This window comes from Bufo gargarizans, chromosome 4, assembly GCF_014858855.1.
Source record: "Bufo gargarizans isolate SCDJY-AF-19 chromosome 4, ASM1485885v1, whole genome shotgun sequence".
NCBI lineage: Eukaryota > Metazoa > Chordata > Amphibia > Anura > Bufonidae > Bufo > Bufo gargarizans.
In genome coordinates, this window is record NC_058083.1 from 77,280,540 (window position 1) to 77,307,645 (window position 27,106).

Consider the following 27,106-nt stretch of genomic DNA (forward strand, 5'->3'; position numbering starts at 1 on the left):
ATGATTTCCCCCCCTCCAGGGTTTCTTAATCTTTTCCAAGGCCATGTAGATCAGACCAGAGGGATCTTTATTGTGGTGTGTTTTGAAATGTTGAGAAACTGTGTGGTTCTCATATCCTTTTTTTATGTTGTTGATGTGTTCTGCTACTCTTTTCTTAAATACTCTTTTCGTCCGGTCTACGTATTGTCTGTGAGAATGAAGTATTGAGGCATTCAGGTTCTTTTTGCAATTTAAATGAAATTTATTTCATGAATTAATCTCTGCATCATCCATTCGCCCGTGGTATATATAGGAGCATTAAACAACAGAATATTTCTGACCAAACGTTTCGGTCACGGTGGACCTTCGTCAGTGGTCATATTATCTGAGTGATGTATGGCTGTGTTCTGGGGCGCTGGATCACTCAGATAATATGACCACTGACGAAGGTCCACCGTGACCGAAACGTTTGGTCAGAAATATTCTGTTGTTTAATGCTCCTATATATACCACGGGCGAATGGATGATGCAGAGATTAATTCATGAAATAAATTTCATTTAAATTGCAAAAAGAACCTGAGTGCCTCAATACTTCATTCTCATGATAAATGGCTTAATAAGCCCTTGATTGGCACCGGTGACACACTTGAATAGAGTGCGGTTCCTCACTGTATTATAAGATTACGTATTGTCTGTGGCATGGGCATTCTAGAATGTATATGACATCTGTGGAGTTGCAAGATAAACTGTCTCTAATTGTATAAAAAAAGGAGTTTTGTGTAGATTGTACCTGCATAGTTTTTTTAGGAAAATGTGTCAATTTGCAGTTATTGCAGCTTCCACATCTGTAGAATCCTTTTAGAATCCCTCCCCTATAAATAGGATGACAATCAGGAAAACTGTCTGCCACTGATGAAGGTGCAAGAGTGCACCGAAACGCGTTTGGTTCCTATTCAGACAGTAACTCGACCCATATATGGTTTTATAGTTATAATTTATTCCATGAATAAAGCCTGCAAAAGCAAAAGATACCGATAGAGCTGGTTACAACAGGTGACGTATCTAGTCAGCTGACCATAGTGACGGAGATACGCCCAGAGTCACGTGAGACGCTACCCCCCGCACCACGTGGGACGCAACCAGAGAATCCCTGAGCAACGAGGGACGCCATCCTACACATCACGTGGGACGCCACCAGAGATACCGGAAGGAGGAAATACCACTACAGACAAGAACAGCGGAGCAAGCCGACGTGCACACCAACGCTACTCAGGACCGGACCACCACCAGTATATATCTTCCACCCGGACATATCTCCGTTGGGTTAAGACTGTTCCAGCTCTAACATACATCAGACTGTTTCCCTTCATTCGGACACAACAATGAACTGCAACACCACTTGATATATTTGTTTTCAGGTTGTGGTTACAATATTTTTAATTTGTATTATTTTACCCTTGATATCTGGATACCCAGGTTAAACCTAGCGGAGGACACACAGGCCCACCCTAAGTTGAATGCTATATATATTTTAATTACTAGACAGACTGATCACCTGTACTAGTACTAACTTTTTAACACATAAGAATTTGTGGTCCATATAGGACAATTGCGGATTGTGGCGCAAATAACTTCAACTAATTTTACCTATACAAATAAATAATCTATGTGTACCTAGACATTTGAGTGCCCTCCATTTTATATCTATTTGTTCATCTATCTCTTTGGCATAAGGTGCTGCCTATTCAGAGAGAGCACCTATCCGTGAATTTCTGACAGTAGAGCCTCTGTACACTTTTTATTGACTATTAGTCAAAACGTTGCACTATTTTTGAACTTTATACTTTTTGATGGACCCACTGTGTATAAAGAACCATGGAGGATATGCTACCATCGACTTTGTATTTGAGATGTCCTAAGGATAGTTCATCCCATTTAATAGTATATCAATTCAACATAGCTTGAACAAAAAACATTTTGGTGGTAGATTTAGAAGATACAGTAGTTGTAACCATATACAGTGGTCCCTCAAGTTACAATATTAATTGGTTCCAGGACGACCATTGTATGTTGAAACCATTGCAAGTTGAGTAATCGGTTCTAAGGCCCCAAAATGTCATCCAAGATAAGAGAAAATTAAGATTTAATAAAAATAAGCAGATAACTAAGACAGATAAAACAAGTCCTTACATATAACAGTCAGGAATAGCTGCTAACTAGCCACTAATCCAGCTATTATATCGCAGAAGTGGTCTTGATTGGTTGGATCTGAGTTGGAGACATTGTATGTTGAGTCTAGTTTCAACTTACGATGGGTCAGAAAGGAACATTGTATGTTGAAAATATTGTATCTTGAGGGATCACTGTACTGATATACAGAAAAATGCATGCCCTTGTGGTAGATACAATGAACCAGTCCTTGCATTGCCAGGGTCTTCTGTCAGGAGCTACAATCTAGTTATTCTTTAAACAACTGTTAGACAACAGCCAGCTGTGCAGAGGGAGGAGAGTGTAGATCCCTCTTGTGACTGTGCCATCTGTATGCCCACTGCCTAGCTTTATATCAGATGCTTGTGATTTGCGGTGTTCAAGTTTATAATATAATCTTATCTGAAAAGCTCCTGTCACCCAATCTGGCTTCTATCAATGATAACTGGAAAATATATTTAGCCACTTACATGTCCCCCAGTGGATATATGGGACATAAGAGACAATATATATATATATATATATATATATATATTATAGTATATATATATATTATATATATATATATATATATATATGCACACAGGTGAAACTTGAAAAATTAGAATATCGTGCAAAAGTCTATTTATTTCAGTAATGCAAATTAAAAGGAATTGCATTAATGCCGCTTAAAATTAGAATTTTGTGAAAAGGTTCATGATTCTAGGCTCAAAGTGTCACACTCTAGTCAGCTAATTAATCCACACCCCCTGAGAAAAGGGTACCTCAAAATTGTGACTTTGGGGTTTCATAAGCTACAAGCCATAATCATCCAAATTATAACAAATAAAGGCTTGAAATATCTCACTTTGCATGTAATGAGTCTCATATATTAGCTTCACCTTTTAAGTTGCATTACTGAAATAAATGAAGCTTTGCACAATATTCTAATTTTTCGAGTTTCACCTGTACAGTATATATATAATAGTATTTTGGAAATCACAGGATCAATAGACATGTTAATGATATGCATCTGATAATTCTCGATTTATTCAGTATCGTATGAGCGGCACATTCAGATGTGTTCTATAGGAGACAAGTTCAGACACGCTGCAGGCCATGCGGGCAGGTTTATGCACTCACGCTGCTCATAGTAGCATGAGAAACATGCGGCCTGTTGTTGTCCTGTTGATAAATGGCTTCTGGGGCACTTTGAGGAGATGGCAGTACCACTGGTTCCATGATCAAATCAATGTAACTCCGAGCTGTTACTGTACCAGAAATGAAGACTAGAGGGGTTCGGCCACAGTACATTGTGCCACCCCACACCATAACTTCAGAAGTAGGATCAGTGTGACAATTTTTTGTGGAGGCCTCTTCATGGAATTGCCCACATGGTCTCCAGACCAATCTCCATCTATCACTGCGTCCAAGACTCACTGCTTTAGAGAACAGACCACCATTCTAGCCTCCATTGCCATCTTGCTGTTCACCATGATAGCCTTTGGTGATGTGAGGTCAATAGAACACTTGTAACTGAGTGTCTGGCTTATAGCTAAATGTTGTTTAAAAGCCTTCGGATGGTTTGTGTTGACACTGTTTGCAGCCTTAAAGGGATCCTGTCACCTAGAAAATCCATATTAAACCGCCAGCAGTACTTTATTGCAGTCTGTAGTCAATTTCCAATTTTCAATACATAGCATGTGGATGTGTGATCCAGATTTTATTTTTAGGCTAGGGATGCACAACGATCTTGAGAACAACAGGTGTCATGCAACCCGGGATCGCAGTGCAGCAGGGCAGCCATAGAAATGGAGGTGGTTGCAGTGCAAGTCGCATGTTTGCCGAGAACACAACCCAAGAATCACAAAAAATACAGCATGGTTGCGGCAAATATGGGAGTGGCACTGCAACCCCAATCATTTGCATGACTGCCCTGTAACGTGTGGCCCTTAGTTTAAAATTGCATTAGCGCTTTGCTTTTCTTCATGGAGTCAGCACTCCTCTCATTCAACTCATCTGTTGTTATTAGCAGCAGAGACCACATGGAGAAGTGAGCTTTTGAAATCTGTTCACATGAGGCAGTACTGCACAATGACTTTTATTGGTGTGGTGCTGTGCCTGTGGGTTGGTGTGGCCCAGTGCTAAACTGGGCTTAGCATGACAGCAGGGTTGTCTAACTGTTCTTATGGGGTATACTGGGGATAGTACTGTTCTTACAGGGAACACTGGGAATATTAGTGTTCTTACAGGGTACACTGGGGATATTACTATTGTAATAGGGGACATTACTATGATAATAGGGCACAGTGGGGGACATTGTACATTTGGGGACAGTACTGTACAGTACTAATAGGCCACACTGTGGACATTACTGTTCTAATGGGGTACCCTGGGGATGTACACACTGGATCATCCCCTGTCCTATATTCAGTCTGTGCAATGATTCTGGGCCAGTGTGCGCTCTCTCAGCCCAGCAGACCCTATGATGTCACTGCATTGGGCTGGCTAGGGAGAGCAGGATGTGCACAGGGCTAGTTTAGTATTAATATTTTTTATGTTACTTACACCACAGAGCCAGCACTAATGTAAGGGGTGCACTAAGTGGGAGCAGTGCCGTGTGTGGGCACTAAGAAGGAACAATAGTGTGTGGGGGCACTAAGGATGCTTAACTACTGTGTGGGGGCACTACTGTGTGGGCAAACTAAGGGGGCCTAGCTACTGTGTGGGGGCACTACTGTGTATAGGTTCTAAGGGGCCTAACTACTGTGTGGCGTCACTATGGGGAAAAAGTACTGTGAAGTGGGCATGCTATTATGTGGGGGCCTTTCTTAAGCATAACATAAGTGTAGTGTTCTTCTTCATCATTATATACACAGCAAGCATGTGCCAAACAATAAAAGTGATTACAAAGTCATGATAACAATAAATCATAACTTCACAGTGATGTACTAAATTCAAAACTGATATTACATGTGTCATGATTAGTGTTGAGCGAAGCAATTGAAGCAGAATTCGATCTGAAGTTTAGGAAAACTTTAATACGCAACTAAGCCAAATTTCCTTGCACTTCATGGTAATTAATCCAGTTTTCCTAAAATGGCAGCTGCACGTGTTACAAAGTGAGAGTAAGAAGCCTGGGAACGCTAGATCACCCATGATGCCGTGCAGCCAGCCAATCCGCAGATAGCCATCCCCTGTGATGTCACAGCCCTATAAAACCCTCATCCCACGTGGTGTCCTATAAGCTGGGCATAGGGAAATACATGGCAAGCACTCATGTGCTATGGACAGTGTTGCTGAAAATGATGAATAGAAGAATATTGGAGAGGGAGAGTCCAGGGAGAGCGCAGGGAGATTTATTCTGTCGGTTTTATTTATTTATTCCTACATATACTTATTCCTACAGTACATCTGCCGTGAATGTAATTCAATACCAATAAGATGGAAGCATTTATTATTCTATTGCCAGTGTGCCAACCAATACCATCCAGTCTACACCCCGTTAGGTGGTCTAGGTCATAATGATGACCATCCTCATCTTTTGCTGGCTTTACTTTTTCCAAATCATTCTTCTTGATCTTCATGTCCTAGAAAAGGCAGTAAGATGCAGAGAGAGGAGGAGCTGGATGTTGCTGATGACATATTCTTATCAATATTAGATGATGTGGAAAAGGAGGAAAAGCAGATGGCAGAAGAAGGGCTCCTACCTGTAGGGCGGGAGAGCGCTGGGGTTGGAGAAGTGGGTATGCCAGAGCTGATTAATATTCTGTGTTTACTGTTAAATAACCTACAGGAGATTGCAGGCCAGAACAGCTATAATATGCATATTGTCCCCTCACCTAACCAGCTAAACCCTATACCAGCAACAGCCCCTGTTTAAAAGTGCATTAAAGGTGCAGCGTGGCCATTAACAATGAAGAAGGACTATACAGTGCGGTCTTCATTATTACATGAAAGGCAGCTGCAGGCTAATTGGCCGTGCAGTTCTTCACCGCATTTATAGAAAGCACATGGCAGCAGGGAGCCTGTGTTTCCATCTTAACACATTATTCCTCCCTGCTTAAGTTGCTTGTGGGCCAATGACTCATTGGCCCACAAGCAAGAAGCAGGAAGGAATCATGTGTTAAGATAGTGACAAATATTTGTGATTTTTGAATATATAGCACTATATTCTAAATATTTGCGAATTCTCTAAGTGCCGATATTCGAGATTAAAATTCGCTATTCGAATATTCACACTCAACACTAGTCACAAGTCCATAACTCACCCCATCTGTTTTTCCAGTGTCTCCCTCTCCATATAGCACATGTCTGTATACCAAGCCTCACTTTCATTACAGGCTTGTGCTCCATGTGCACAGCGTTGCACTTCTCTAGTGGTGATTTTGGATGTGAGCCATAGAGAATAATAACTGAACAAACACTGCTACATGTATAAAATTACTGTGATGTATTTTTTTGGTACACTGCAAATCCTGGTTTAGGACATAAGGAAGGTATAAAAAGAAAAATATAACCAATTATTTCAAAAGTTATTGGACTGTGAAGTCTCTTATACAAATTAATCTACACAATAGTGTCCACTTTATTGTAATTAGTTCAATAAAAATTCTACCTTCAGCTAAAAACCTTAATAATGTCTGACAAAATGATTTTTAGAAATATCACTGAACTAGGTTTAGGAAAAGTAGAGATTTAAAGGGCTTGTGCTACGAAAAAATTCTACAGTTTTCAAACCAGCCCCTGGATCTGAATACTTAGATTACAATACTTACTATTGTAATTGCATGTAATAAAAAATTTAGCATAGCCACTGAGTTATTCAATAAAATGCTTCTGTTTAGCTCCACCTGCTGTTGTTTTTTTTTTTTTTTATCATTTCTTTGTCCTGCTCACTGAGATGGTCGCACATGCTCAGTTTCATCCTTCCTCCTGAGATGTGATAGGGAGAGCATGGACACAGTGAGACACAGGGCTGGTTCTAGCTTTGTTAGAAAGAGGTTGCCCATGTACTATTTTCAAATTTTCATTTTTTACATTAGTCATGGGATAATCCCTTTAAATGGATCAAATACAAGTCTTACTGAATCACTTCCCACAAGCCATTTATCAATCTGCTCAGCTCCTCCCGCTCTATCACATGCTGCCTGCAGACACTTTTTAAAATGACAGGTTCCCTTTATTCAGTTGATCCTTTCTTGATTGCCAAATATACGTCAGCCGCATGAGAGGATTGTTTGTTTGAAGCTCCCGAGCTGAGCCTGCTCCATATAAAGTGGGTGTCAGCTTTGTACCAGTAATGACCAGGAACAGAAATAACGTCAATCTAGGTCATTTAACCCCTCAGATGCCATGGTCAATAGGGACTGTGGGATCTCAGAGGTTAGGTAGCGAGAGATGGCCACCTCTGACCTCTGATCAGTAGCCATATTGCGAGGCATCAATAGGTTGCAATGGCAGCCTGGGGGTTTGTGAAGGTTCCCAGGCATACCATTCAAACCTGCCTATTAAGCCACCAGAAATCCCTGCAATAGTATGCTAATGTAGTCTATGGTATAATCAATTAAATGATTACAAGTTGAATTTCCTTAGGGGAACTCAAAAAAGTAATAGAAAGTTATTTAAAATGATTATAAATCTAAAAGAATTAAAAAAGTCAAATCATTTCCTTTCCTAGTTTTACTTATAAAAAACTATTAAAAAAAATCATTGGTTTTACCGCATCCAAAAATGTCCAAACTATTAAAATGTAAACGTATCTATCCAGTGTGGTAAATGCCATAACAGAAAGAAAAAAGAAAAATGTCTCAATTGACATTTTTGTTAACTTTATTTTATGAAAAAATTTAATAAAAAGTGTATGTACTGTAGGAAGGCGCAAGGGGCCGTCATTGAGGGAAGGTACGTGTCAACGAGATTCCTGGCCTCGGTGAGGTAAGAGCAAGTAGTTTTAAGTGTCAGCGGCAGCTACTGCTGACTGACACTATTTGTTGTTAGTGTGGCTGTAAAGCCGATCCGGGCTGGCTCTTACTGGGAGTAGTCAAAGTGCTGGGTGGATGGCTTCTCCCCACACTCCAAGCCAGGTCTTTTTTTGCCTATATAAAACCCAGCCAGCAGTCTCAGCTGGGTGTGGTTTTTCCTTCATCTGACAGAGAAGCTGGGGAGTCTGTGTTTTGGGGCCTGTGAATTTGTGCCGTGCTAAAGGGCTGAGAGACGCATGCCGGGAAACAGGCCCCTAAAGCCTGCTGTGGCCTGCGGGTGGAAAACTGCTAACCAGGTGTTGGAACTGATAAAATTGACATCTATGATACAGCTTTGATGCAAAGATGTTCCTTGAACTGAATCAGCCCGGGTCTGCTTGGTATGCAAATTAGGACCATCAAAGGGTTCTTGGGGCAGGACACTGATGAAAGGAAGATCTGCCAGGACTGTCACATCCTGGGGAAATCCAGACCCCCTGCTGGTATTTACTGCCCACACCTATGTCAGCAAGTACATATATGCTGGGATGGGGGCAGGGGTATATGATACAACTTTCTTCCTGTGTAATTACCTGCACTAAGCTAACTTACAAGTAAGAGCAATGGTGACCTTGGTGACCTCTGGGACAAGACAAGTCTTCCTGGACTCTACAATCAAGAATGTGATTCGCTGAGACCTGCTGGAGAGGAGTGTTCTGAGTACAGAAGAAAAGCCCATGGCATGTGTGACTGAGAGAGAGAATGGTGTAGCTAGCTCAAGGATCCTGACCCCCTCCAATCCCCTCTCCCATTCCCTTAATTGTATTTAGAATGTAGATATATCCCTATTTATAAATAAATCCAACACTGAGTTAAGATATAGTTGTTCTTCAGTAATTTAAGGCACCTGCAAAGCAGAGCACATTCTACATTTGGCACCCCAGAAAGAGTGTGGAAATTCCTAAATCCACATAGAACCTATAAGACGGAATTGCTCTAATTCAAATTGCTGAAAGAACAGACCAGACCTGTTGCACAGATTCCTTGGTGAAGTTAGCTGGATCTTGGACTTCGTAGAAGGATTGAAAGTGTGGTGAGTTATTCATTGGATATGCAAAAGTTCTAATTGTTTGTTGTCCTTGAGTGCATGTGGAGTTGTAATAGTGGATAAAGTATTGAATGCGGTATGTTAATAAGGGTTAAAGCAGAGGAAAGTGTGGATTCTCTGTAGAGGAATAATTTGTGTTTGTTTGTAATCTTGACTTGAGTTCAGACCGAGTGTGTGCATATATGTAAAGACATTGTGGGAACACTGAAAAGTTTGGTTCTTTGTCTTGTTCACTTGTGAGTGTGTATTGGCAGTACAATAGCTTTTATATTAATAGTTGTATATTGTGTTGAGTGTACATTGGCGAAATGGAACTGGCCTATAGTTATGTTAAGAAATATGCCTCTGCCAAGTATCATTCCTGTGCAGATGAACCTCTTAAGAGTCAAGTTAATGCGTTGTTGTCTCAGTGTCAGCAACATAATGATGAGCTGCAGAGTAGACCGCTTACAAAAAAAGGTAACAAGGAGAAATTGGCTAACAAAATTGCGGTATTGCTCAGAATCACAGAAATTTCTGAGCAAATGGGGGAGCAATGGAGAGCAGAAAGGAGTCAACTTGGAGAGCAGATAGAGAAAGTTGGAGATAATCTTAGGAGCATTGCAACTGCCTCCAGTGTTGAAATTAATGACTTGAGGGCTACAGTGTGCAATTTATCCGAAAAAAATTGTGAGCTCCAAGAACAATTGGAACAATGCAATGCAAACTTTGATATGAAGAGTAGGCTTGTTGGTTCATTGCAACTAAAGTTATCTCATATGGAGGAATTGGTAATGTCTTTGGAGAGGAAATTGGAAGATGCAAACTCCCAGCTACTTAGAAAAGAGCAGTGGATATTATCCCTCAATGAACGGAAGAAAACGTGTCCATCAGCCAATATCTGTATTGTCACTGATGTGAATACATCCAATGAGGTGGCATTAACAAATGATCCTGGATATATAGGGGAGGGCACTAGTGTACTCACAATTAATGAAAAACTTACATTGTGCCAGATTCTGGGTGAGTTTAATACACTGGAGTCACCCGTGTGCCTATCTCATAAATTTGAGGCTATTGTACAGAAATACACTTTGAGTGATAAAGATGCATGCTCTCTTCTAAAGGCTTGGGTACCAGCACCTCTAGCAGCCCAGGTATCTGCATATGAGAATGATAACTTAGATGCAGAGGGAAGGATGAAAGAACTGCAGCGTGTGTTAAAGAGTCGTGATGATAGAGGGATAAATGCATTACAAAGAATGAGATTTAGAAGAGGAGATGACCCTATATTGTTCTGTAACCAATATCTTTCACTGTACAAAAGTGTGTATAACTGTCCTGGTATGTCTGCTGATGATCCGAGCTTCATATACTCAATGGCCAATATCTGTTATGTGAACTATCCTAATAGGATTGCCCTCAGAAATGCCAATTCATACCAGAGCTTTATCAATATACTTAGAGACTGGTGTGATGAATCCAGTGATGGTTATAGATCAGATGCAGATATATCAGTAGTGAGCAGAGGTACAAGAAGGAAGAAATTCATCAGGTGTTACAAATGTCACAGACCATGGCACATTCAGAGATTTTGTAGAACCCCCGATATTTCAAGCCTGATACAGGATGATAAAAGTATATCCACCCAGGACAAGGAAAGCATACCACAGGAGCCTGATGTAATGGATAACAGCCTTGGGGAGTCAGGAAATGCTGAGGGGCAAAAGGAGGAGGTTTCAGCTAACAATGGCCCCCATCCTCCGAATAGCCAACAGCCATGGGGGACGAGCATACCAATGTTTGCACCCTGGGCTAATCTTCCATTTTGGCTGGTATGCAGTTGGTCCCAGATAGCATTACCATTTTTCATAAAAAATATGGCAAACTTTGTGAGCAATGCCTGCTTAGTTTAGTAAGAATATGGGACTTATATTCTAGCCGTACAGATAACAGGACAAGGCTTAGAGAATAAGGATTTGACTATAATGATAATTGTGTGTAATAATTGTCTTTGTGTTTCTTTTTCAGGAGCCACTGAAGGCAGCTTAGTCAAGCTGGCCAAACACTAATGTTTTTGTTTTGTTCACAGGTTTTAGGTGGAGTGGTCTGGACTACATTTAGTTAAGCATTAGTTAGATCAATTTAAAAAGGTCTTCATAGTCACCACGTGGTATCATGAGCTCAATAATTAGTAATTGTTTGCAAACAATTAAATAACAGTCAGGCATTTGTTGGTTAAAACAGTCATGTATACTCTACCTTTGTGTATGCAGAGTACGGCATTATGGGTAAAAGTCAGAGGTTTCACTTTATGCTTATTGGCCAGCATAGAGCACAACGTACATTAGAATCACCTGTATTAGACATATATACATCTACCATGTATCTTTTTTATTTGTATTGTATGAGATCTTGTGAGAAATAGAATTCAGCTTGATTGGACTTTTGCAAATGCACAGACTGTCATATATTGCTAAAGTGGGCTTGCCCATATTCCAGTTATATAAGGCAGCTGATGAGCAAGACTAGTTGGTAGTGAAATGACAATCTGGTTAAGGGATCAAGTCAATTAGCATGGTGTAATGTTATATGCTGTATGTGATATCAATGTAGGATATGTAGATTTTCCTGTGATTATCATGAGGGATGTTGGTGACTTGTTATTGATGTATTAATATCCATAATGAATAGTGTGTGACTGTTGAATAAATGGGTTCCTGTTCTGTCTATGCCTGCCCATGTTGACGAAGAAACTGTTTCCGAAGAAAGGCTGCAATGCCGGAAAGTTCGCAGAACTAGAGTAATGCAGATATCAAGTTTCTGTGGATTATTTTTTTGATTGTGTGTGCCAATAGGCACAAGACCAGGGAATGTTGGAACTGATAAAATTGACATCTATGATACAGCTTTGATGCAAAGATGTTCCTTGAACTGAATCAGCCCGGGTCTGCTTGGTATGCAAATTAGGACCATCAAAGGGTTCTTGGGGCAGGACACTGATGAAAGGAAGATCTGCCAGGACTGTCACATCCTGGGGAAATCCAGACCCCCTGCTGGTATTTACTGCCCACACCTATGTCAGCAAGTACATATATGCTGGGATGGGGGCAGGGGTATATGATACAACTTTCTTCCTGTGTAATTACCTGCACTAACCTAACTTACAAGTAAGAGCAATGGTGACCTTGGTGACCTCTGGGACAAGACAAGTCTTCCTGGACTCTACAATCAAGAATGTGATTCGCTGAGACCTGCTGGAGAGGAGTGTTCTGAGTACAGAAGAAAAGCCCATGGCATGTGTGACTGAGAGAGAGAATGGTGTAGCTAGCTCAAGGATCCTGACCCCCTCCAATCCCCTCTCCCATTCCCTTAATTGTATTTAGAATGTAGATATATCCCTATTTATAAATAAATCCAACACTGAGTTAAGATATAGTTGTTCTTCAGTAATTTAAGGCACCTGCAAAGCAGAGCACATTCTACACCAGGTGAAGGTTTTGTTCTATGGACATTGCATGGTGTGAACAAACACTACGACTGTGAATGGTCATTTTGTTTTTCCTTATGTGTGAATAAACACCGAACTGTTTAAGTTAAAGACTTTGTGATTGCCTCTATAGTGCATCCCCTAGCCTGTCTACCAGAGCAAAACCCTACAGTACCCAAAAATCAATAAAATTACAGCTCGCTTTGCAAAAAAATGAGTCTTCACAGATTGAAATGCCAAAAAGTTATGGGTGACAGAATATGGTAGTGCAAAAAAAATAATATTTTCAACGGTTTTTATTTTTTTATGTAATAAAATATAAAATTATTTTTGGTAACTACTGAAGCATAGCTAGACTCTCATCTCACCTTCCTTACAGGAGGGGGAGTATTGAGTAGTGTATGCTCCCAGCGTGGGTGAATAGTGAGTTGCCTTGCACCTCCTTCTTTAAGAAGTGAGTTGTAGGTGGGGGGGGGGGGTCTATCACTATCTGGAGGTAAGTGTTTGGATATAGTCAGTATAATAGATATGGGAGAACAAATAATATATATATATACAAAACATATATAACAAGCAAATTCAGTCCAAGATACTAACAACAACAACATATAAGGCCATCCCCAGTCTTTCCCTTCTTTACATCTTTGACCTTCTTTCCCGATACATTCCTCCACATAATCTCCGATTCTCACAAGACCTCCTTCTTTGTTCTTCTGTCGTCTATTCCTCGCACAATCCTCTACAAGATCCCCCATACTCTGGAACTCACTACCCCAACACATCAGACTCTCCCCCTACAACCAAACGTTCAAAAGCAACTTTAAAAACGCACCTCTTCAGGAATGCCTACCACTTACAATAAGCATGCTGCCACCGCACAGCCAGACAAGCAACCTTTACCCTCACTTACTGTGTTCTTCCCCCTTCCCTTATATTCTGTAAGCTCTCGCGGGCAGGGTCATCTCCCACTCTATACCAGTCTGTTAATAAGTTCATTCTCATTGTACTTGTGTAGTTTTACAGTATATTATGCATATGTCGATGTTCAGCACCGTGGAATTAATGGCGCTTTCAAATAAATAATAATAAAGGATGAAGAACAGGGAGCTGCCAGGATAACACCTTTAGGAGTAGGTCCAAGCCAAATGAATTCCGTAGGTACAGTGGATCCACATCCACTTCTATTAGAAACACCACACTAATAAATATGTGGGGGCTGTGGAAAATCTTGTCTTTGTGACCCAATTACAACTGTGACCGCTCCGACCCCTTTGACCATGCCACTGCTGCAATAACTATACCCTTCAATGGAAGTAAGGAGACTTATCCAAACCATATAAAACAGCCTCATACCATTAGCCCTCCTCCAGTAGAAATTTTACAAACTGACATGTGGCCCTGAGGCAGTGCCAGTAAAAATTATCAAGCTCTTCGATATGACCCATACTACTGCCAAACTTTATCTATGGAGAATGCATGGTTGTGTGCTTGATTTTATGCCCTTATGTCCAGAGAGCCTGGACGAAACACCTCGATTCAATAATTAGGAGTGCTGTCCAAGTAAAGTACATGGATACAACTGCTTACTCATTTACACTGCCATTATCAGTACCTCTAGTCTACCTTGTAAATGGTGCAATTTCCCTTTGTTAAAGAGAGTAGACATTTCATTTAAGGTTAATGACTGTAATTTGAATGGCAGTATTTTAAGAATGGTACATACCTTCACAGTGGGAAACCAAATATCAATATTGCAATTATTGTATTCCTATTGTTTTCTCTTTGAGAGTTTTTGGAAAAAAAAAAAATCTGTAGCATTTAATATGAATAATGTATCTATGGTAACAGCCATTTCTTCAGGATAATGACTCTGCGGCAATCAGTAAGTGTTCTAGATTCTTTCTGAAACATTCAATTAGCTTTATAACTGTTTACATGAATTCATTAATGTAACCAATATTTTTTCCTTTATTATTACTATAAAATAAAATATTTCAGCACAACCCCACAGTAGATTTTTTACTTTTTTTTTTGCAAATATTTAGATTTATGTTCCAGATCTCAATGCTGAAATCCCATAAGAGCTTTACTGTGCTGGAATGTAAATATTCCACAAAGCTATTAATTTAATGTTTTGCTCCATGCGTCCTTAATAAGTCACTTTATTTATCACTGTGATTTACTGTTGCAAAACTTTGGAATTGAATGTTGTCTTCAAGAGAATATGAACCACCGAGAAGAAGCGTATCTTTCTGAATGTATAAAGCAAACATTCAAAGCAATGACTCACATAGAATGATATAAAATGAATAGACAATACTGCTAGTTGGGGACCTCGCCTTTAGTTAAATCCACGACATGTTTCTTAGAAGGGTTATACAGAAAACTAGAATTCAATCGAAGAAACCAGACATGACAGCACCACGATCTGCCCCTAAAACTGGACAGGAAGAGCAATTAAAAAGGTAGCATCCACTTCCTCCTTCAGTGGGTTCTAATCCTCCAGACAGGGGACAATAAAAGAGGTTGTCACAACCGAAGAGGTTGTGCAAGAATGGGGAGGGAGTTCTTAACCCCCCCCATCCCGCCTGGCCAGACCTGTAAAGGTTATCTTACTTTCCCGCTTCACGGCACTAGCTCTCCCCTCCTTCTCCTCCGTTGCACTCCCTCGCTGAAAACATCTGGGTTGACACCGCCTGGAGCAAATTACAGGCTGCAGAGGTGATCAAATCCCTTACGTCATGCGACCGCTTGTCATGACACAAGGGGAGCCAGTCACCACCACAGCCAGTTATTGGCTGCAGGCAGCGTCAAACTGCATGTTTGTTTTCAGTGAGGGAAAGCAGCGGAGCATCGCAGGGCAGGAGGAGAAGGAGCAAGGAGGTAGCACCGGGAAGCAGGTGAGTAAGCTTCCCTTTCCAGGTCTTGACAAGTGTGTGGGTTTGAGGGGGTGCCAACCCCTTTAATGATGGAATTAAGCCAGGATTTGCAGCAGATGTTTGAGTCTACTAGGCCTCTGGGGTTTAGTCTTTTTTTGTGTGAATAATTAAGAAGTCTGGGTATCTTTGCTTTGCTGCTACCTGCTAGGCTGACTGCATCTACGTCTATATATGCTTGGCTGGCTTGTGTATGCAGCTATACCTGCTTTGAGGATTTTGTTTAATAGGCAGTTTTGAATGGCAGGCCTGGGAAAGTTCAATGGGGTTCGGTGTTCGGGGTCAAGCTCGAGTACCCGAACCGAACTTTGAAAAAAAGTTTGATCAAAGCTGTCGAACATAAACATCCATGAGTCCGCTCATCACCAGGATTTTGTTTCTGCAGCTTTGGCTGTTTAAATTATTTGGTTCCTGCAGGTAAGCCTGCTTGAATGATTGGCCTCTGCAGCTATGTCTGCTTGGATTATTTGCTTCTGCAGCTATGCCTGCTTGGATAATTGGCCTCTGCAGCTATGCCTGCTTGGGTGATTTTGTTTCTGCAGTTTCGACTGTTTAGATTATTTTGTTTCTGCAGCTATTCCTGCTTGGATGATTGGCCTATGCAGCTATGCCTGCTTGGATTATTTGCTCTTGCAGCTATGCCTGCTTGAATTATTTGCTCTTGCAGCTATGCCTGCTTGAATTATTTGCTCTTTCAGCTACAAACCGGATTCCAAAAAAGTTGGGACACTAAACAAATTGTGAATAAAAACTGAATGCAATGATGTGGAGATGGCAAATGTCAATATTTAATTTGTAATAGAACGTAGATGACAGATCAAACGTTTAATCTGAGTAAATGTATCATTTTAAAAGAAAAAATACGTTGATTCAAATTTTCACGGTGTCAACAAATCCCCCAAAAGTTGGGACAAGTAGCAATAAGAGGCTGGAAAAAGTAAATTTGAGCATAATGAAGAGCTGGAAGACCAATTAACACTAATTAGGTCAATTGGCAACATGATTGGGTATAAAAAGAGCTTCTCAGAGTGGCAGTGTCTCTCAGAAGCCAAGATGGGTAGAGGATCACCAATTCCCACAATGTTGCGCAGAAAGATAGTGGAGCAATATCAGAAAGGTGTTACCCAGCGAAAAATTGCGAAGACTTTGCATCTATCATCATCAACTGTGCATAACATCATCCGAAGATTCAGAGAATCTGGAACAATCTCTGTGCGTAAGGGTCAAGGCCGTAAAACCATACTGGATGACCGTGATCTCCGTGATCTCCGGGCCCTTAAACGACACTGCACCACAAACAGGAATGCTACTGTAAAGGAAATCACAGAATGGGCTCAGGAATAGGGATGAGCAAACCCGAACTGTATTCGTACCAAATTTTGGGGTGTCCGTGACACGGACCCGGACATTTTCGTAAAAGTCCGGGTTCGGGTTCGGTGTTCGTCGCTTTCTTGGCGCTTTTTGAAAGGCTGCAAAGCAGCCAATCAACAAGCATCATACTACTTGCCCCAAGAGGCCATCACAGCAATGCCTACTATTGGCATGGCTGTGATTGGCCAGAGCACCATGTGACCCAGCCTCTATTTAAGCTGGAGTCACATAGCGCCACCCATCACTCTGCTCTGATTAGCGTAGGGAGAGGTTGCAGCTGCGACAGTAGGGCGAGATTAGGCTGATTAACTCCTCCAAAAGACTCCATCCAGTGATCGATCTGCAGCTGTGGATGATTGAACTGCTGCTATTCAATTGCTCACTTTTTTTAGGCTGCCCAGAGCGTTTTTCAGTCACTTTTTTCTGGGGTGATCGGCGGCCATTTTGTGTCTTGTGTTGCGCCAGCACAAGCTGCCACCAAGTGCATTTAAACCTCAATGGTGTGGTTGTTTTTTGGCTAAATCCTACATCAGGGTGAAGCTGTCACACCAAGTGCATTTAACCAGCAATAGTCTGTTTATTTTTTGGCCATATACTACATCAGGGGCAAGCTGCGCCTGTCACCAAGTGCATTTAACCCTCAATGGTGTGGTTGTTTTTTGGCTAAATCCTACATCAGGGTGAAGCTGTCACACCAAGTGCATTTAACCAGCAATAGTCTGTTTATTTTTTGGCCATATACTACATCAGGGGCAAGCTGCGCCTGTCACCAAGTGCATTTAACCCTCAGTAGTGTGGTTGGTCAAGCTGTCACACCAAGTGCATTTAACCATCAATAGTGTGTTTTTTTTTTGGCCATATCCCAGTCTAATTCTGTCAGTAAACGTATACCTGTCACCCAGCGCCTAAATACTAGGCCTCAAGTATATATCCAGCTAAATCTGTTGTTACTGGTGTGGCTGGTCAAGTTATTTAGTGTCCGTCAAAGCACAGTTTTTGTTCTAGGTTGAAATACAATTCCCAATTTAGCAATTTCCTAATTTAGTGGTTTCTGCTGTATCAGAGCTATTTGAAATCTATCCCTAAAAGGGTATATAATATTCAAGGTGCACATAGGGTCATTCTGAATAACTTCACACACACGCTACTGTGCATTTCCAAGTCTAATTCTGTCAGTAAACCTATACCTGTCACCCAGCGCCTAAATACTAGGCCTCAAATTTATATCCAGCTAAATCTGTCGTTACTGCTGTACTGTTGTGGCTGGTCAAGTTATTTAGTGTCCGTCAAAGCACAGTTTTTGTTCTGGGTTGAAATACAATTCCCAATTTAGCAATTTCCTAATTTAGTGGTTTCTGCTGTATCAGAGCCATTTTAAATCTATCCCTAAAAGGGTATATCAGATTCAAGGTGCACATAGGCCTCAAATTTATAGTCAGCTAATTCTGTCGTTACTGGTGTGGCTGGTCAAGTTATTTAGTGTCCGTCAAAGCACATTTTTTGTTCTGGGTTGAAATACAATTCCCAATTTAGCAATTTCCTAATTTAGTGGTTTCTGCTGTATCAGGCCTACTTTAAATTTATCCCTAAAAGGGTATATCAGATTCAAGGTGCACATAGGGTCATTCTGAATAACTTCACACACACGCTACTGTGCATTTCCAAGTCTAATTCTGTTAGTAAACCTATACCTGTCACCCAGCGCCTAAATACTAGGCCTCAAATTTATATTCAGCTAAATCTGTGGTTACTGCTGTGCCTGTATTAGTGTAATACGGTACCTAAATAGATAGCCAGATAGTGTTAGGTGTCTGTAAAAAAAGGCCTGAATTTGAATTCAATACATTGGGCCAAATAATATTTTTGTTGTTGTGGTGAACGATAACAATGAGGAAAACATCTAGTAAAGGACCCGGACGCGGACATGGTCGTGGTGGTGTTAGTGGACCCTCTGGTGCTGGGAGAGGACGTGGCCGTTCTGCCACAGCCACACGTCCTAGTGTACCAACTACCTCAGGTCCCAGTAGCCGCCATAATTTACAGCGATATTTGGTGGGGCCCAATGACGTTCTAAGGATGGTAAGGCCTGAGCAGGTACAGGCATTAGTCAATTGGGTGGCCGACAGTGGATCCAGCACGGTCACATTATCTCCCACCCAGTCTTCTGCAGAAAGCGCACAGATGGCGCCTGAAAACCAAGCCCATCAGTCTGTCACATCACCCCCATGCATACCAGGGAAACTGTCTGAGCCTCAAGTTATGCAGCAGTCTCTTATGCTGTTTGAAGACTCCGCTGGCAGGGTTTCCCAAGGGCATCCACCCAGCCCTTCCCCAGCGGTGGAAGACATAGAATGCACTGACGCACAACCACTTATGTTTCCTGATGATGATGACATGGGAATACAACCTCAGCATGTCTCTGATGATGACGAAACACAGGTGCCAACTGCTGCGTCTTTCTGCAGTGTGCAGACTGAACAGGAGGTCAGGGATCAAGACTGGGTGGAAGACGATGCAGGGGACAATGAGGTCCTAGATCCCACATGGAATGAAGGTTGTGCCACTGACTTTCACAGTTCGGAGGAAGAGGCAGTGGTGAGACTGAGCCAACAGCGTAGCAAAAGAGGGAGCAGTGGGCAAAAGCAGAACACCCGCCGCCAAGAGACTCCGCCTGCTACTGACCGCCGCCATCTGGGACCGAGCACCCCAAAGGCAGCTTCAAGGAGTTCCCTGGCATGGCACTTCTTCAAACAATGTGCTGACGACAAGACCCGAGTGGTTTGCACGCTATGCCATCAGAGCCTGAAGCGAGGCATTAACGTTCTGAACCTTAGCACAACCTGCATGACCAGGCACCTGCATGCAAAGCATGAACTGCAGTGGAGTAAACACCTTAAAACCAAGGAAGTCACTCAGGCTCCCCCTGCTACCTCTTCTGCTGCTGCCGCCTCGGCCTCTTCTGCTGCTGCCGCTTCGGCCTCTTCCTCCGCCTCTGGAGGAACGTTGGCACCTGCCGCCCAGCAAACAGGGGATGTACCACCAACACCACCACCACCTCCGTCACCAAGCATCTCAACCATGTAACACGGCAGCGTTCAGCTCTCCATCTCACAAACATTTGAGAGAAAGCGTAAATTCCCACCTAGCCACCCTCGATCCCTGGCCCTGAATGCCAGCATTTCTAAACTACTGGCCTATGAAATGCTGTCATTTAGGCTGGTGGACACAGACAGCTTCAAACAGCTCATGTCGCTTGCTGTCCCACAGTATGTTGTTCCCAGCCGGCACTACTTCTCCAAGAGAGCCGTGCCTTCCCTGCACAACCAAGTATCCGATAAAATCAAGTGTGCACTGTGCAACGCCATCTGTGGCAAGGTCCACCTAACCACAGATACGTGGACCAGTAAGCACGGCCAGGGACGCTATATCTCCCTAACTGCACACTGGGTAAATGTAGTGGCAGCTGGGCCCCAGGCGGAGAGCTGTTTGGCGCACGTCCTTCCGCCGCCAAGGATCGCAGGGCAACATTCTTTGCCTCCTGTTGCCACCTCCTCCTTCTCGGCTTCCTCCTCCTCTTCTTCCACCTGCTCATCCAGTCAGCCACACACCTTCACCACCAACTTCAGCACAGCCCGGGGTAAACGTCAGCAGGCCATTCTGAAACTCATATGTTTGGGGGACAGGCCCCACACCGCACAGGAGTTGTGGCGGGGTATAGAACAACAGACCGACGAGTGGTTGCTGCCGGTGAGCCTCAAGCCCGGCCTGGTGGTGTGTGATAATGGGCGAAATCTCGTTGCAGCTCTGGGACTAGCCAATTTGACGCACATTCCTTGCTTGGCGCATCTGCTGAATTTGGTGGTGCAGAAGTTCATACACAACTACCCCGACATGTCAGAGCTGCTGCATAAAGTGCGGGCCGTCTGTTCGCGCTTCCGGCGTTCACATCCTGCTGCTGCTCGCCTGTCTGCGCTACAGCGTAACTTCGGCCTTCCCGCTCACCGCCTCATATGCGACGTGCCCACCAGGTGGAACTCCACCTTGCAACTGTAACTCCAACTGCACCTTGCTGGACAGACTGTGCGAGCAGCAGCAGGCCATAGTGGAGTTTCAGCTGCAGCACGCACGGGTCAGTCGCACTACGGAACAGCACCACTTCACCACCAATGACTGGGCCTCCATGCGAGACCTGTGTGCCCTGTTGCGCTGTTTCGAGTACTCCACCAACATGGCCAGTTGGCGATGACGCCGTTATCAGCGTTACAATACCACTTCTATGTCTTCTTGAGAAAACACTTAGGGCGATGATGGAAGAGGAGGTGGCTCAGGAGGAGGAGGAGGAGGAAGAGGGGTCATTTTTAGCACTTTCAGGCCAGTCTCTTCGAAGTGACTCAGAGGGAGGTTTTTTGCAACAGCAGAGGCCAGGTACAAATGTGGCCAGCCAGGGCTTACTACTGGAGGACGAGGAGGACGAGGATGAGGAGGAGGTGGAGGAGGATGAAGCATGGTCACAGCGGGGTGGCACCCAACACAGCTCGGGCCCATCACTGGTGCGTGGCTGGGGGGAAAGGCAGGACAATGACGATACGCCTCCCACAGAGGACAGCTTGTCCTTACCCCTGGGCAGCCTGGCACACATGAGCGACTACATGCTGCAGTGCCTGCGCAACGACAGCAGAGTTGCCCACATTTTAACGTGTGCGGACTACTGGGTTGCCACCCTGCTGGATCCACGGTACAAAGACAATGTGCCCACCTTACTTCCTGCACTGGAGCGTGATAGGAAGATGCGCGAGTACAAGCGCACGTTGGTAGACGCGCTACTGAGAGCATTCCCAAATGTCACAGGGGAACAAGTGGAAGCCCAAGGCCAAGGCAGAGGAGGAGCAAGAGGTCGCCAAGGCAGCTGTGTCACGGCCAGCTCCTCTGAGGGCAGGGTTAGCATGGCAGAGATGTGGAAAAGTTTTGTCAACACGCCACAGCTAACTGCACCACCACCTGATACGCAACGTGTTAGCAGGAGGCAACATTTCACTAACATGGTGGAACAGTACGTGTGCACACCCCTCCACGTACTGACTGATGGTTCGGCTCCATTCAACTTCTGGGTCTCTAAATTGTCCACGTGGCCAGAGCTAGCCTTTTATGCCTTGGAGGTGCTGGCCTGCCCGGCGGCCAGCGTTTTGTCTGAACGTGTATTCAGCACGGCAGGGGGCGTCATTACAGACAAACGCAGCCGCCTGTCTACAGCCAATGTGGACAAGCTGACGTTCATAAAAATGAACCAGGCATGGATCCCACAGGACCTGTCCATCCCTTGTGCAGATTAGACATTAACTACCTCCCCTTAACCATATATTATTGTACTCCAGGGCACTTCCTCATTCAATCCTATTTTTATTTTCATTTTACCATTATATTGCGAGGCTACCCAAAGTTGAATGAACCTCTCCTCTGTCTGGGTGCCGGGGCCTAAATATATGCCAATGGACTGTTCCAATGTTGGGTGACGTGAAGCCTGATTCTCTGCTATGACATGCAGACTGATTCTCTGCTGACATGAAGACAGATTCTCTGTTACGGGACCTCTCTCCTCTGCCTGTGTGCTGGGCCTAAATATATGCCAATGGACTGTTGCAGTGGTGGCTGAGGTGAAGCCTGATTCTCTGCTATGACATGCAGACTGATTCTCTGCTGACATGAAGCCAGATCCTCTGTTACGGGACCTCTCTCCTCTGCCTGGGTGCCTGGGCCTAAATATATGACAATGGACTGTTGCACTGGTGGCTGACGTGAAGCCTGATTCTCTGCTATGACATGCAGACTAATTCTCTGCTGACATGAAGACAGATTCTCTGTTACGGGACCTCTCTCCTCTGCCTGTGTGCTGGGCCTAAATATATGCCAATGGACTGTTGCAGTGGTGGCTGACGTGAAGCCTAATTCTCTGCTATGACATGCAGACTGATTCTCTGCTGACATGAAGCCAGATCCTCTGTTTCGGGACCTCTCTCCTCTGCCTGGGTGCTGGGCCTAAATATATGACAATGGATTGTTGCACTGGTGGCTGACGTGAAGCCTGATTCTCTGCTATGACATGCAGACTGATTCTCTGCTGACATGAAGACAGATTCTCTGTTACGGGACCTCTCTCCTCTGCCTGTGTGCTGGGCCTAAATATCTGACAATGGACTGTTGCAGTGGTGGCTGACGTGAAGCCTGATTTTCTGCTATGACATGCAGACTGATTCTCTGCTGACATGAAGCCAGATCCTCTGTTACGGGAGCTCTCTCCTCTGCCTGGGTGCTGGGCCTAAATATATGCCAATGGACTGTTGCAGTGGTGGCTGACGTGAAGCCTGATTCTCTGCTATGACATGCAAACTGATTCTCTGCTGACATGAAGACAGATTCTCTGTTACGGGACCTCTCTCCTCTGCCTGGGTGCTGGGCCTAAATATATGACAATGGACTGTTGCAGTGGTGGCTGACGTGAAGCCTGATTCTCTGCTATGACATGCAGACTGATTCTCTGCTGACATGAAGACAGATTCTCTGTTACGGGACCTCTCTCCTCTGCCTGGGTGCTGGGCCTAAATATATGACAATGGACTGTTGCAGTGGTGGCTGACGTGAAGCCTGATTCTCTGCTATGACATGCAGACTGATTCTCTGCTGACATGAAGCCAGATTCTCTGTTACGGGACCTCTCTCCTCTGCCTGGGTGCCGGGGCCTAAATATCTGAGAATGGACTGTTCCAGTGGTGGGTGACGTGAAGCCAGATTCTCTGCTATGGGACCTCTCTCCAATTGATATTGGTTAATTTTTATTTATTTTATTTTTATTCATTTCCCTATCCACATTTGTTTGCATGGGATTTACCTACATGTTGCTGCCTTTTGCAGCCCTCTAGCCCTTTCCTGGGCTGTTTTACAGCCTTTTTAGTGCCGAAAAGTTCGGGTCCCCATTGACTTCAACGGGGTTCGGGTTCGGGACGAAGTTCGGATCGGGTTCGGATCCCGAACCCAAACATTTCCGGGAAGTTCGGCCGAACTTCTCGAACCCGAACATCCAGGTGTCCGCTCAACTCTAACGACCACCTTTTTATAGTAATGCCACCAATAGTAAGAAAAGCAACAACACTCCTACCCACAGAATGACACCTACCACAGAAATGGGATCCATGCAGATGGAACAACGGCGAGATGATCGTTTTTTAGGCCCCACTCCAGACCCAAAAGGACCAGACATGGGGGACAAAGACAATATAGATGGAGAAAAAGAGCAACGCACAGTAAAGAACCGGCCCACGAGGAAGAGAAATCAGTGGTGGTGAATATAACTTCTCATGTCTTGACAGTTGGACAGACTGAACTTTTAGCTAAAGGTTTATCATATTGCCCTTCAGTGGGTATAGACTGGTTCCAGCTTGAGGTCGACCTACAATTTTTTTTTAGGAATATTAAGTTGAAGGTGTGGTTTGCTGACAAACAGTTGATTAACAGGAATGAAGCACAGGGTTGTGAACTCTCTCTCCATAGTGTTGGAATACACGTGAAGAGTGACTTCACGCCGCAGATTAAATGTCCAGCTATTGACACGTACATTAATGCAGTGAAGGCTGAGGTTGAGGGGTTAAAAAACACCCTACAAATTGGTGGCCTTAAGCACCCGAATATGACATCTGCTGAGATACAAACCTTGGGTGAGCTATGCAGCAACGGCTCTCTCACTGTGAAACCCGCTGATAAGGGGGGAGCCGTTGTTGTAATGGACACCGCTTGGTATATCTCAGAGATAGAGAGACAATTGGGGGACACCCTTGTATACAGACGGCTGAATTATGACCCAAAATTTGAGGTGATTAGAATCATCACCAGGGTACTGGATGGAGCTAAGACAGGGGGTCTGATTGATGAGTCTCTATACAATTACAAATATTGGTCACACATCCTAAGACACCATTGATGTACGTGTTACCAAAAATCCATAAGAGTATGTGTAACCCCCCGGGGAGAACTATAGTGTCCGGGAGGGAGTCGGTCTTCTCCAATTTGGCGATTTTTCTGGACAAAATCCTTCGGCGGTTTGCCAGTTCAGCCAAGTCATACATTCAAGACACGGGTCACTTTCTTGACAAAATTGCCGGTGTGCTTATAACGCCTATGACCATATTGGCGTCTTTTGATGTGGTCAGCCTCTACACCTCTATCAATCATGATAGGGGTGTGGAGGCTGTCAGAAAGTGTTTGGTCACTACACACTACACAGATGAATGCAAGGAGTTCATAGTTGACCTGCTCGGTGTAGTGCTCAGATACAACTACTTTGCTTTTCAAAATGGCTACTACCTTCAACTGCGTGGAACCGCAATGGGGTCTAATATGGCGCCCACTTATGCCAATATTTTCATGGCGGGCCTGGAGACTGAACACGTCTATGTGTCCCACCACTTCAGCCACGTGCTGGGGTGGTGGAGATACATACAGGGAGTGCAGAATTATTAGGCAAATGAGTATTTTGACCACATCATCCTCTTTATGCATGTTGTCTTACTCCAAGCTGTATAGGCTTGAAAGCCTACTACCAATTAAGCATATTAGGTGATGTGCATCTCTGTATTGAGAAGGGGTGTGGTCTAATGACATAAACACCCTATATCAGGTGTGCATAATTATCAGGCAACTTCCTTTCCTTTGGCAAAATGGGTCAAAAGAAGGACTTGACAGGCTCAGAAAAGTCAAAAATAGTGAGATATCTTGCAGAGGGATGCAGCACTCTTAAAATTGCAAAGCTTCTGAAGCGTTATCATCGAACAATCAAGCGTTTCATTCAAAATAGTCAACAGGGTCGCAAGAAGCTTGTGGAAAAACCAAGGCGCAAAATAACTGCCCATGAACTGAGAAAAGTCAAGCGTGCAGCTGCCAAGATGCCACTTGCCACCAGTTTGGCCATATTTCAGAGCTGCAACATCACTGGAGTGCCCAAAAGCACAAGGTGTGCAATACTCAGAGACATGGCCAAGGTAAGAAAGGCTGAAAGACGACCACCACTGAACAAGACACACAAGCTGAAACGTCAAGACTGGGCCAAGAAATATCTCAAGACTGATTTTTCTAAGGTTTTATGGACTGATGAAATGAGAGTCTTAATGGGCCAGATGGATGGGCCCGTGGCTGGATTGGTAAAGGGCAGAGAGCTCCAGTCCGACTCAGACGCCAGCAAGGTGGAGGTGGAGTACTGGTTTGGGCTGGTATCATCAAAGATGAGCTTGTGGGGCCTTTTCGGGTTGAGGATGGAGTCAAGCTCAACTCCCAGTCCTACTGCCAGTTTCTGGAAGACACCTTCTTCAAGCAGTCGTACAGGAAGAAGTCTGCATCCTTCAAGAAAAACATGATTTTCAAGCAGGACAATGCTCCATCACACGCTTCCAAGTACTCCACAGCGTGGCTGGCAAGAAAGGGTATAAAAGAAGAAAATCTAATGACATGGCCTCCTTGTTCACCTGATCTGAACCCCATTGAGAACCTGTGGTCCATCATCAAATGTGAGATTTACAAGGAGGGAAAACAGTACACCTCTCTGAACAGTGTCTGGGAGGCTGTGGTTGCTGCTGCAGGCAATGTTGATGGTGAACAGATCAAAACACTGACAGAATCCATGGATGGAAGGCTTTTGAGTGTCCTTGCAAAGAAAGGTGGCTATATTGGTCACTGATTTGTTTTTGTTTTGTTTTTGAATGTCAGAAATGTATATTTGTGAATGTTGAGATGTTATATTGGTTTCACTGGTAAAAATAAATAATTGAAATGGGTATATATTTGTTTTTTGTTAAGTTGCCTAATAATTATGCACAGTAATAGTCACCTGCACACACAGATATCCCCCTAAAATAGCTAAAACTAAAAACAAACTAAAAACTACTTCCAAAAATATTCAGCTTTGATATTAATGAGTTTTTTTGGGTTCATTGAGAACATGGTTGTTGTTCAATAATAAAATTAATCCTCAAAAATACAACTTGCCTAATAATTCTGCACTCCCTGTAGATGATGTGTTCGTCTTCTGGAAGGGCACTGAAGATGAGCTGGC

General features: G+C 43.5%; 1 protein-coding gene across 1 annotated transcript; it reads left to right on the forward strand.

The window, feature by feature from the left end:
* Positions 1 to 9,545: 9,545 nt before the first annotated feature.
* LOC122935225 (posterior protein-like) lies at positions 9,546 to 11,268 on the forward strand. The gene is made up of 2 exons (XM_044290989.1): positions 9,546 to 11,051; positions 11,248 to 11,268. The coding sequence occupies exons 1-2, from the start codon at positions 9,546 to 9,548 to the stop codon at positions 11,266 to 11,268; spliced, it is 1,527 nt and encodes a 508-aa protein (XP_044146924.1).
* The last annotated feature ends 15,838 nt before the right edge of the window (positions 11,269 to 27,106 follow it).

Bases quoted from the DNA above. Each gene is read 5' to 3' on its own strand.
- LOC122935225 (XM_044290989.1), top strand. From the start codon at position 9,546: ATGGAACTGGCCTATAGTTATGTTAAGAAATATGCCTCTGCCAAGTAT. The intron at 11,052-11,247 runs GTATGCAGTTGG...TTTCTTTTTCAG, and splicing joins CTAATCTTCCATTTTGGCTG to GAGCCACTGAAGGCAGCTTA.